We start from the raw sequence: 11,060 nt of genomic DNA, 5'->3' as shown, positions 1-11,060 counted from the left end.
TCATATTTAGCAGAATTTTGACCTAATTTCGTTATCGCTTGGACACCCAGCAACATATCCATATCCACTTTTGTGCCCAACCCAACTTCCCAAGACCATCTGTAAACAATTCCCCACACTGAACATAATTTGCAGTTCATATATTCAGAACGGGTAAGGACTAGTAACATTAACTCAGCAACTTTAGACACACGCACACTGTAAAGACTGCACTGAATGTGCTACTGGGCAGCAGGTGAGACTAATAATGTCAATTGGCCCTGATTAGGTGGCCTGAACCATTAAAAGGTTCCCCCTCCATTACTTTCGGGCCAACGGCAAACCGGAAGACAAGAGTGGCCTAGAATTCCTCCTCTTCCTCGTCCCCCCAGCAGACACTGTCAGCGCCCACCTCTTCGTAATCCTTCTCCAGGGCAGCCATGTCCTCTCTGGCCTCAGAGAACTCCCCCTCCTCCATCCCCTCGCCGACATACCAATGGACGAAGGCCCTTTTGGCATACATGAGGTCAAACTTGTGGTCGAGGCGAGCCCAGGCCTCGGCGATGGCCGTGGTGTTGCTGAGCATGCACACGGCCCTCTGGACCTTCGCCAGGTCTCCTCCGGGAACCACCGTGGGAGGCTGGTAGTTGATGCCCACCTTGAAGCCCGTGGGGCACCAGTCCACGAACTGGATGCTGCGTCGGGTCTTGATCGCGGCGATAGCAGAGTTGACGTCTTTGGGCACCACGTCTCCGCGGTACAGCAGACAGCAGGCCATGTACTTACCGTGACGGGGATCGCACTTCACCATCTGATTGGCCGGCTCGAAGCACTCGTTGGTGACCTGGGAGACGGACCGCTGCTCGTGATACGCGATCTCGGAAGAGATGACCGGGGCGTAGGTGGTCAGAGGGAAGTGGATGCGGGGGTAAGGCACCAGGTTGGTCTGGAACTCCAGCAGGTCGACGTTCAGGGCCCCGTCGAAGCGAAGGGAACAGGTGATGGAAGACACGATTTGACCGACGAGCCGGTTGAGGTTGAGGTAGGACGGCCTCTCACAGTGCAGACTCCGGCAGATGTCAAAGACGGCCTCGTTGTCCACCATGATGGCACAGTCCGAGTGCTCCAGGGTGGTGTGGGTCGTCAGGACGGAGTTGTAGGGCTCCACGACAGCTGTGGACACCTGGGCAAGGTTATAATAGTTTTAGTTCGTTTTTAGAGTGAATTTTTGTGACAACGCTTAGTTTAGTTTTTATAAGTGTTAGTTTTACATTTTTTTGGCTTTTTGTCAGGTGCAGGATTGAAATGTAAAAGTATTGTGTCATACAAACTCAAGAAAAGATAGCATTAAAAAAAAAGAAATCAGTTACATATTAAGTTTATATAACTATTTAACTAAATTTACAAAAACTAAGGGCATTTTGTCTATCATTTCAGCTAGTTTTAGTTAGTGTTGTAATCACACAATACAGTTTCAGCTAGTTAACTAACTAACTAGTTTTTTGAGGGGCGCCAGGGGAATGGCCAGCTTTGAGTGTTTATACAAACACAAACATTGAAGACGAAGGTTATATAGGACGCAAATTCTGATTGGCCGGAATGAGATGATGGGAGATGTGAAATTGTGATTGGTCGGAATGAGACGATGTATGATGTGATTTTTTTAAGTTGTAGTTTTGTAGTTTTTTCGTTACCTGGGGAGCCGGGTATACGGCAAACTCGAGTTTGCACTTCTTCCCGTAATCGACGGACAGCCTCTCCATCAGCAGGGACGTAAAACCAGAGCCGGTGCCGCCGCCAAAGCTGTGGAAGATGAGAAAGCCTTGGAGGCCAGTGCACTGGTCAGCCTGAGAATAAAATAAAGTCCTTTAATCAGTTATAAAGATGCATTTAAGCAGTTTGCTAATGAATAAAACTCATTAAGGCCCCTCACAATCTTGCGAATTCTCCCCTCCACCAGGTCAATGACCTCCTTGCCGACGGTGTAGTGTCCGCGGGCGTAGTTATTGGCTGCGTCCTCCTGTCCTGTGATCATCGTTTCGGGGTTGAACAGCTGGCGGTACGTTCCTGTACGCACTTCATCTGTCAATTAAGTTAATTAGGTTTAAAGGAAATGGTTGACAATCATTTTTTAATAATAGTTTTTAATAAAAAGTTAATAAATACCGGTACATAAAAATCATATCATATCAATTACTCACCCCCAAGAGCCTTGAATTCATACAGATGATTTCATTTTTGTATCATTCCTAATCCTGAGCCAATAATTCAATATTGGTAAAAATCCAAAAGAACTCACTAATCACTGAGAGGCAGGCCTACTGATATAAAGCCAGGTTCAAGGAGAATGTTTTAACCCATAGGCCTGACGTCGAAATAAATAAAACGTTCGCTCTGAAAGAATATATATTCATAGATTTGTGCCTCATTTTTACGATTAAAAAAAAATAGCAGATCTACAAGCTTGTAGCGCGCCACTCGGTGGCGCGCTATGAGCTTGTAGATCTGCTATTTTTCAATAGCTAAAGTATAACATAATGCTTAGTTAAAACACCAAAAGGGGTTCCCGTCCAGAATGGGTTAAGACCTGAGGCTGATTCTACAACATGCCTTCCAAATCATTAGTTCTCACTTCTCACTAGAGTTTTCAAAAATAGTTTAAAAATAGCAGATTACAAGCCTGCAGCCGCGTACAAGCGTGGCACAAAGTTAGTGACACATTTTTAATAGGTTAAGATTGGTCTCTCACTCTCCAATTAAACTATTGGGATTTTCAGGTCAGGAATGCGATAAAAACAAAAGAATCTCTATGAATTCAAGGCTTCATGGGGTGAGCAATAATTGATAAGGGGAGAAAAAAAAAGCATTTTGTGAGTGAAGTAAAGTTGAAAGGATCCTGGCTAAATGGTTTAACTGACCGATGACAGTGGGCTCCAGGTCAACCAAGATGCCTCTGGGAGAATACTTTCCTGATCCATTCTCGTAGAAGAAGGTGTTGAAGGAGTCACCATCACCTACAATATCACTCTCACTGAGCATCTGTTGTCCGTCAGGCTGGATGCCGTGCTCTAGACAGTACAGCTCCCAGCAAGAGTTACCAATCTGCACTCCGGCTTGGCCAACATGGATCGAAATACATTCACGGCCCTGCATAGGAAATGGGGGGGTAATGTTAAATATACAGTAAGAGATTCTGAATTGGTGGCAAGACAAAATTAGAGAGAGAGTTGGGGTTTCGTGCTGTAGTTACATGCACATTATTTCTGGGGAAATGTTTTGGGGAAATGTAGACTGTCTGATAATCACAATTTAACAACCCAATTTGAAATACATCAACCACATACCACTTCAATGTTGTGTGTGTTCCATTTAGTGCAGAGCCTTCAATGAGCCAAATGAGCACGCACTGGACAGCCTGTGTATTGCCAATAGCTTGCATGCATGGTTCAAAATAGCCAAAATACAAGCTCGCAATGCGTTTTGTGACCTTAGATCAGCCATTTGTACAAATGTATTTTGTTACACATTATCCCAAAATGGGCACACTAGGGGTTTACCTCAACACAAACTACAGTAGGCTATTAACATACACGTATTTAGCTGTGTCAATATGGCAGCAATGTCCCCTATTCTGATGAAAACATCTTGCAGTTTGTTTTAAGGGTCTTGGTTTGGGGGTATGAAGATGTGGTCACGCATGCAAACCCCCCTATAACAGAATGTGCAGAATGGTTCTATTGGTTCACACAGGTAGACACAAGCCAGGTAGTCGTTGATCATCTATAATTATATAGTTGCATAGCCTACATGAATCATTAGTTTTAGACATCAACATTAAAAGACTCAGCAGCGACTTACTCACCATTTTTCGGGTTGTGTGTGTGTAACGAAAACCACAGCTTTCTCACGTGAATAGTTCAAATGTGAGTTCCTAATAGTGCCTTCCTCTTTTTTATAGGACACTGATTGGCTGTACGACACGCCTATATAGTAACTAAGAGTGACCGGGCTTTTGCCGCTGCACGAGCAGCATGTGGAACCCTGCCCTACAATGGCAATCAGAAAAGCCAATTCTCTTTCATCTTCTGAAACACTTCTGAAAACACATATGTTCAGTTAGTGTGAGCTATAGAAGCCCCCCCGCTGCACACACACACAAGGTCCAACGGCAGTTTGTCTGGCTCGGCTATACAGGCAGGATTAAAGACATGCACCTAGGGAGCTGGCACTGGCATGGGGAGTCCTTTGAAGCGTGAGCCTGACCTTTATTCTCCATTTCTTGTGCGTTTATAACACCTGTGGACTTTTGGGAGCCGGCAGGGCCAAATTAGCCATTGGGCCAGTGGGTGCCGTGGCCCAGGGGCCCTTGGCTCTTGGGCAGTACTGGGTTTGAGGCCCTGTCTAGGGCTCCTAGGACCCTTCATTGTGGGGGGGGGGGGGGGCAGCCCAGGGGCCCTCGTGGGGCTTCGTACACACATATCAGACGAACATGCTCTGTGCTGTCCATGTTTCATGGCCGCCTCAATGCTTTTCCAATGGAAGTCACGTGGTCTGACCAAACAGTTGTGTGTGATGGGAGGAGGGGGGGGGGCAATCAAACATAAGTATTTGGTGAAACCACGTGACGTGACTTCCATTGGAAAAGCATTGGGGCGTGGGCCATGAAACACAGGCAGAGCACAGCTGTTCTTTATGTGTGTGTACGAAGCCTGGGAGTTAATCCGTCCCCATGTGGGAGCGGGGCCTCTATCCGATTCTGATTGATCCACGAGGCACACTGAGACGTGGAGGACTCTTATTAAGACATGGCTCTGCAGGGCTCGGCTCCCCGCTGAAATCTAACAGCATCCCCTCCGAATCTTAACTCGCTGCGTCGCACGCCACCCATTACTGGCTTGTTAGCCCAAGTGGAGAACATCACACATTGCCTGCCTGTTGCCTGCATGGGGGGGACCGGTGTGTGTGCGTGTGTGTGCACGGGTGCGTGTGTGTGTGTGTGTGTGTGTGCGCGGGTGCGTGCGTGCTCACTTGCTATAGGTGACAAAGTCACAAGTTGACACTGAACCAGTATATTAACTAGAAAAAGTGCCCTTCTGGGCACAGGTCTCCACCAGGATGAGCAGATGTGAAGAATTCCAGGCAAAGGTTTTTCCTTGGCCTCTAGGGAGTTGGCATACAAAGTTATCCACAGATCCGTGCAGTTAGAGGTGAAAACACTTTTCGGCCAGTTATAGCGCCACCTTGAGGCTGAGTTGAAATTGTTCATGTGGCATTTCGTCCTCGGCCTAGTGGGAATGTGGGTGCACAATTTCACGGAAATCACGCGATGTGTTCATGATTTGCAGCATTTTGTTTGAAACTGAGCACTCCTGTGAACTTTGGAAGCCAATCTTAACCAATCAGGATGGAGTCTGAGAAATCTGAAAGACCGGTTTCGTTGAATGGCTCTAGAGAGACTGTGTACCAATTTGCGTGATGTTTGGACAAAATCTGTAGGTGTACCGTGCAAAAACTTGTTTTGCACAAAGCGGCCTCCTGGTGGCGCTATAACAGGCCGTTCTGGAAAGTTTGGGGCAGAGGTTCATCGTTGGCATCCAGTGCAAAATTTGGCATCGACCGGGTTAACGGTGGCCGAGATTAGCTGCTCACGGACACACACACACACACACACACACACACACACGGACGGACGGACGGACGGAGTGCAAAACATACTCTCCCCCCATGCCTTCGGCCTGGTGGAGACAACAACACAGTAGTATGGTGCTAGCAAAAATATGAATTAATTAATTGGGATCGATAGGAAAAGTAGGATTTTTCAAATGTTTACAATGTAATTTTTTTTATTGAAAATCGAAAATAAAGAAACACCTCACAATCTACAAAAGGTTAATATGGATGCAGTCACTGCAGTGCTGAACTGCAATACTGCTCCAGGGTCCTCTGTCGTTCAATCATTCGATAATTTAATATTAGTCATTAATAAATATAGTAATGTTAATGTTAGGTGAACACATTTCAGCCTCAGCTCGTCACTCCCCCTGCATATGTTTATGTTCCTTCTCCTTGGGATGCCACTCCAATGACCAAGCTAACATTAGGCCAAAGCCTCCACCTGCTCCCTGGACCCCATGCATGCTTAAAGCCTTTTTATAATTGAATTACCCTTAGACACTCTTAAACCTCTCCTCCAGCTGTCGCCGTTTCCTCCGCTGCAGGGGGGTGGTGGTGGAGACCCGCGTTCAGCGATGGAGCACGCGGTAGTATATCCACCAGCTTCTGTTCGCCCCCTTGAGAGAGGCGGATGAAAACCCAAATGGAGGAGGGTGCCATGCATGGCACCTGCCCACCCGTGGGGTTCCATCTGTGATGGAAACCTGAAATAATCATAGATTTATAAGATATATAGGATACATGCAAAGCACACACAGCACATGGCCCATTGACATTTCATCCCCACGTTGCTCAGTGTAGCAACAACCGGTAATGCACCAGGTTGCTGGCAGCTCCGCCCGTCAGCCAATTTCAATGACAATCAGCCCAATTTTCGAAATCCATCAGGACTCTGTCAGGATTATTCAGGTTGCCATGAAATATTACACACACACACACACACACACACACACACACACACACACACAAAATGATGGAGGTCCTCCGTCTTGCCGCTCATCGAGACCTTCCCAGGTAGAGGCCATGGATTTGTGGCAAACTGATAGAACGGCCTTGGGCAGGTCTTGAAGGTGCCGTCCATATAGATCTACTATACCCAACTGATAGAAATTAGACCTATATCCAGTGGTGTGATGCTCGTTGCGCGCGTACAAAAAAAATCACCCCTGTGTGAAGTGAGTGGTGCAACTCTGTGTGGGGGTCCCCGGGGGCAGGGGCGCGGCCAGGGTGCCAGCCCGGTTCCGGCGAGCCGCCCCGCGTCCGAAACGGTCGAGAAATGACAGAGTTACCATGTGGGGGTCTCCATGGGGTCCCTCTACTGTACTGTACTGTACTCTGTACTGTACTGTAACACCCCAAATCATGATATATGCAGTTAATATGTGTGTGTGTGTGTGTGTGTGTGTGTGTGTGTGTGTTAGCTGACTGCGCGACAGTGACACTTGGTTGTGAAAACCAACCAAACGCTATTTCCGTGCTCGGACAGACCCAGCCAGTCAGCCAGCCAGCCAGCCAGGGACCCTGCAGGCACCCAGAGAAACACATAGCCGTCTATAGGAGTCGGAGTGGTTGCACCACTCAAAAACCTTTGACGTGCAATGCATGCACAGGCACAGCACGGTGCACGTGCATGCATGCATGCATGCATGCTAGAACACGTCCCCCCCTTGATTCATGAGGCACCAAGTAGGCTTCCCAAATCCAGTGGTTACTTGAATAACAGGTTTACCGGGCGGGGAGGCGTCCACTGCTTCGACGACAATAGATTGGCTGCCCCGTTAGCACCTTTTACCAAGATACAAAAGCTGCTGAAGTACTGTAGTCTGTTAGGTATAGGGTGATCTAAAGGTCACAGGTCAAAAGTCAGAACACGAAAGTTGTTCGGCAAGAGGAGACGCATGTGTGTATCGAAGTCGTATTGCTGACGGTCAAACGATTCATGAGCTATGCCGGTTCAAAGTTGGCATTTTCAATTGAGTGCTATAGCACCACCCTTTGGCCAATGGTCGTGGGCCATAGACTTCTACCATATTGCCAAGTTTTGCGAAAACCTTGCACGGTTAAATCAGGTATAAGCGTTTTTCAAACTGCTCAAAATGGCGGAAAATCTGAGGGCGGAGCTTACTGGCCAAAGTCCCAGATGTGTTCCCCATGAGTCAATTGGCACATGCGGAAACAAGTGCCATGGCTTTTTGCTAAATAACAAGGCATGAGTTATGCCTGTTAAAAGGTTTCATTTTCAAATGAAACCCCCCTGGCAGACTGGGTGCTGCCTCTTCCGCCCAATTCCCAACCTGTAAGGCTTCCCTTTTTTCCCACTTTACCTTGGCCGAGGATGCCTTCTGGTGTACACTATGTCCAGGATATCCACTAGCACCTCAACATCCCTTTGTCCCTAAATATTGATGTCGTCTGCGTAGGCCGACACTATTCTCTTGGGCCTCTGTAGTAATCCTGGTAGTGAGTTGACTCCTTAGACTGCATATACCGGTATTAGCAATGGCTCCATGACCAGACTATACAGTTGCCCTGAGATGGGACACCCGACACCCCTGCTTAATTCCCCTCTGGATCTGTATGGTTACAGCTCAGACCACCATCCACTGTCAAAAGAGTACAAAAGCCTGATGGAGACAAAAAGTGCCCTAGGCCTGCTGATATTGGTCTCTGCTGGCACAGTGACACTTTTTTTGCTGTGATGTTGGAATCCGTTTGTAAGCACCCCAACATCTTCCACACTGAAGTTCCATAATAATATCTTATCTATTCTATACACAGTGATATTACTCTGGTCAGGCCAGGCTATTAGTAACTCTACCTACCATACAGATTGGTTGAAATTACATTTTCTGCACACACACAAAAATAATAATTACAGCCTTAACTCAACCATACTGACAGTCTCTAACCTTAGCTAAAATGTATCAATTAAACCACCAACCCATGTCTAAACTTAACTACAATTAATTAATTAGGAACATGCCAAGCCCATGTCTAAACTTATGGTTAACCAATTACCATCTCTAAAATAATACATCACATTTAACCATGTGTTAAATCCCCCCCCAGTGATGCTCCAGCTTCGATGGTTTCATAAACTAGACCTGTACGTGCACGTCGCAGTTGGCCACCGGCCTAGTTGGCAACCTAATGATATGCGTTATCATAGCACCCGTTTTAACTGTCAGCCGGTGTCCCACATGGAGATCTGTGTATGTGCCTGTGTGTGTGAAGACTGCAAACTGAAAAGTGTACTTGGCAATCAATTTGGCCCACTGGCAGAGCCTGATTGGTTGAGCCTCAATTGGCTGAGGCAGAGGCTGGAAATTGCACAGGTGAAAGGAGAAAATTAAAAGTGTTATTTATTTATACCTTTACACATTATCTTTAGTAATATCTTGGATTAATGTTAATTTGTATATTCAGACATTTTACGTTTAGTACAACTAAAGTTCTTATCACACTTTTGTGGCCCCTCTATAGTAACTGAGGACCCCCCCCCCCCCCTAGGGGCCAGGGGCCCCCTGTTGAATACCCATGAATCCAAAGGGTCTGTCGTCTGATTATCCATGAACCCCCCCCCCACACACACACACACACACACACCACCACCACCTTCCTTTGCTCTGAATGTCTCTGACTCACAGTTACCCCAGCGAAGCTCCACTGTAGCGTACCCGTGACTGACACCTTATTCTAACTCCTGCTGCGTCAAAAAAGAAAGGGGAACATATCTCGCTCCCGTCTCCCGTTTACGCTGCTGGTGCAGTTTTTCCGCAACATTAGGGAGCCTGGGGGGAATGTGGGGAAGGGCTGGTTAGGAAAAAGTGTAAACAAAGCTGTTTACAATTTACAATTTAGGCATTTAGCAGACGCTCTTGATCCAGAGCGACTTACATTAAGCAAAAAACAAAAAGCATGGCTTACATCAAATATATAAAAAGTAGTTGTTTGAGCTGTGAGTCAGCAGCAGTGTGCATGAGTGCCTGAGCATGTGTCAATCAGATCATTGTGCCCTAGGGCCTGCAGCAGAGAAATGGCGTTGGTTCATAAACCGATGGGGTCTTTGGAGATGCTTTTTTGTTAGTTCTGCTGTGCTTGCAGAAAACATCTGCCGACTCGGTTTTTGCTCGTCCACTGGCGTGTGTGTGCCTGTTGGCTTGCACTGTAGCGGGTCGTGTGGTGCAGCCCCCACTGCTTCCTCTAAGATAACAAGCAAAGATCTTGTCTGAGTCAGCTGAATCTACTTGTGCTAATAAAGCATCTAAATAAGAATGAATTCTACATGTGTTGTCCTCTGTACAGACTCTGAGCATATAGCCCTTAACCCATTTTGGACTGGGTTTGATTTAAAAAAAAGAAAAGGCTTCTAAATCCTAACATCTTTCTGAAAAACCTACAGTATGTTTCTGTCAGTGGTGCTCAACCTTTTTCATGTCAACCCCCCCCCCCCCCCCCCCCCATCTCAAAATATGTAGTTTCAGGGATCCCCCAGAAGCAAATATTTGAGTTAAAAATGTTCGCTCTGGCCTGGGCCATGGCTCAGTGGTCCAGGCACCTTGGCTGGTAATCCAGTCTGGCAGTGTGCCGCAGGTTCGACTCCCGATCCTGACGGCCTTTACTGCATGTCTTCCCCCCATCTCTCTCCCTATTTCCTGTCAGCCTACCGTATGTCCCTCCATAAAAATATATAAAATAAAGGCGAAAGCAACCAAAAAAACATATTAAAAAAAAAAGTTTGATCTGAAATATATATATATATACACCCGGTATTCAATGATTTGTGCCACATTTTAACGATTTTTCAAAAATAGCAGACCTACAAGCTCGTAGCGTGCCACTCGGTGGCGTGCTATGAGCTTGTAGATCTGCTATTTTTTCAAGTATAACATAATGCTTAAAACACCAACAAAATGGGTTAAATATTATCTTTTAAATTCTGCTCATGCCATGACCACCGCATAGCGTCTGGGTGCGCGTTAAGCACACATCGGCACCACTGTTCTAAATCTGTGGTTTCTACTGCTGCACCTTACGTAACTGCACTGTGACCTCAGGTAGGCCTACATACATACCCGTTACTGGTAGGGTGACCAGAAGTCCCCCTTTCCGTGGGACAGTCCCTCATTTTCAAGACTATTCAGGCATCCCACAAATGGAGACCCTGTCCCTGTTCAAATGCCCTAATAGTTAGTCCCCCCCCAATAGTTGGCTTTCTGTTGTAAAGCTCTCTTTTCCTCCAAGATGTGATTTTAAGCCTGTTAAAATCGAAGATTCAAAGATCGTCTGTCCTGATGAAGGCCTAATCAACCGAAACGTTGACCAATAAAGGGCAACATTTTTGGTAAGTTTCTCACAGTGTGCTTCTTTGTTTTTCAAAGATAACCTTTTTAAGCCTGTTAAAATAA

At 46.4% G+C, this 11,060-nt stretch overlaps 1 protein-coding gene across 1 annotated transcript; it reads right to left on the bottom strand.

Annotated features, from left to right (window-relative positions):
- Positions 1 to 340: 340 nt before the first annotated feature.
- On the bottom strand, positions 341 to 3,759 carry LOC310875609 (tubulin alpha chain-like; the record flags this gene model as incomplete). Its single annotated transcript, XM_083788899.1, has 5 exons — positions 341 to 1,162; positions 1,674 to 1,826; positions 1,913 to 2,061; positions 2,898 to 3,172; positions 3,728 to 3,759. 5 exons carry the CDS (start codon positions 3,757 to 3,759, stop codon positions 341 to 343), a joined length of 1,431 nt encoding a protein of 476 aa, XP_083645025.1.
- Between the last annotated feature and the right edge of the window lie 7,301 nt (positions 3,760 to 11,060).

This window comes from Protomyctophum parallelum (assembly GCF_964188405.1).
Source record: "Protomyctophum parallelum genome assembly, chromosome: 18".
In the NCBI taxonomy this organism is placed as follows: domain Eukaryota; kingdom Metazoa; phylum Chordata; class Actinopteri; order Myctophiformes; family Myctophidae; genus Protomyctophum; species Protomyctophum parallelum.
The sequence above is the reverse complement of the archived record's forward strand: the minus strand, read 5'-3'. Positions and strand labels throughout refer to the sequence as shown.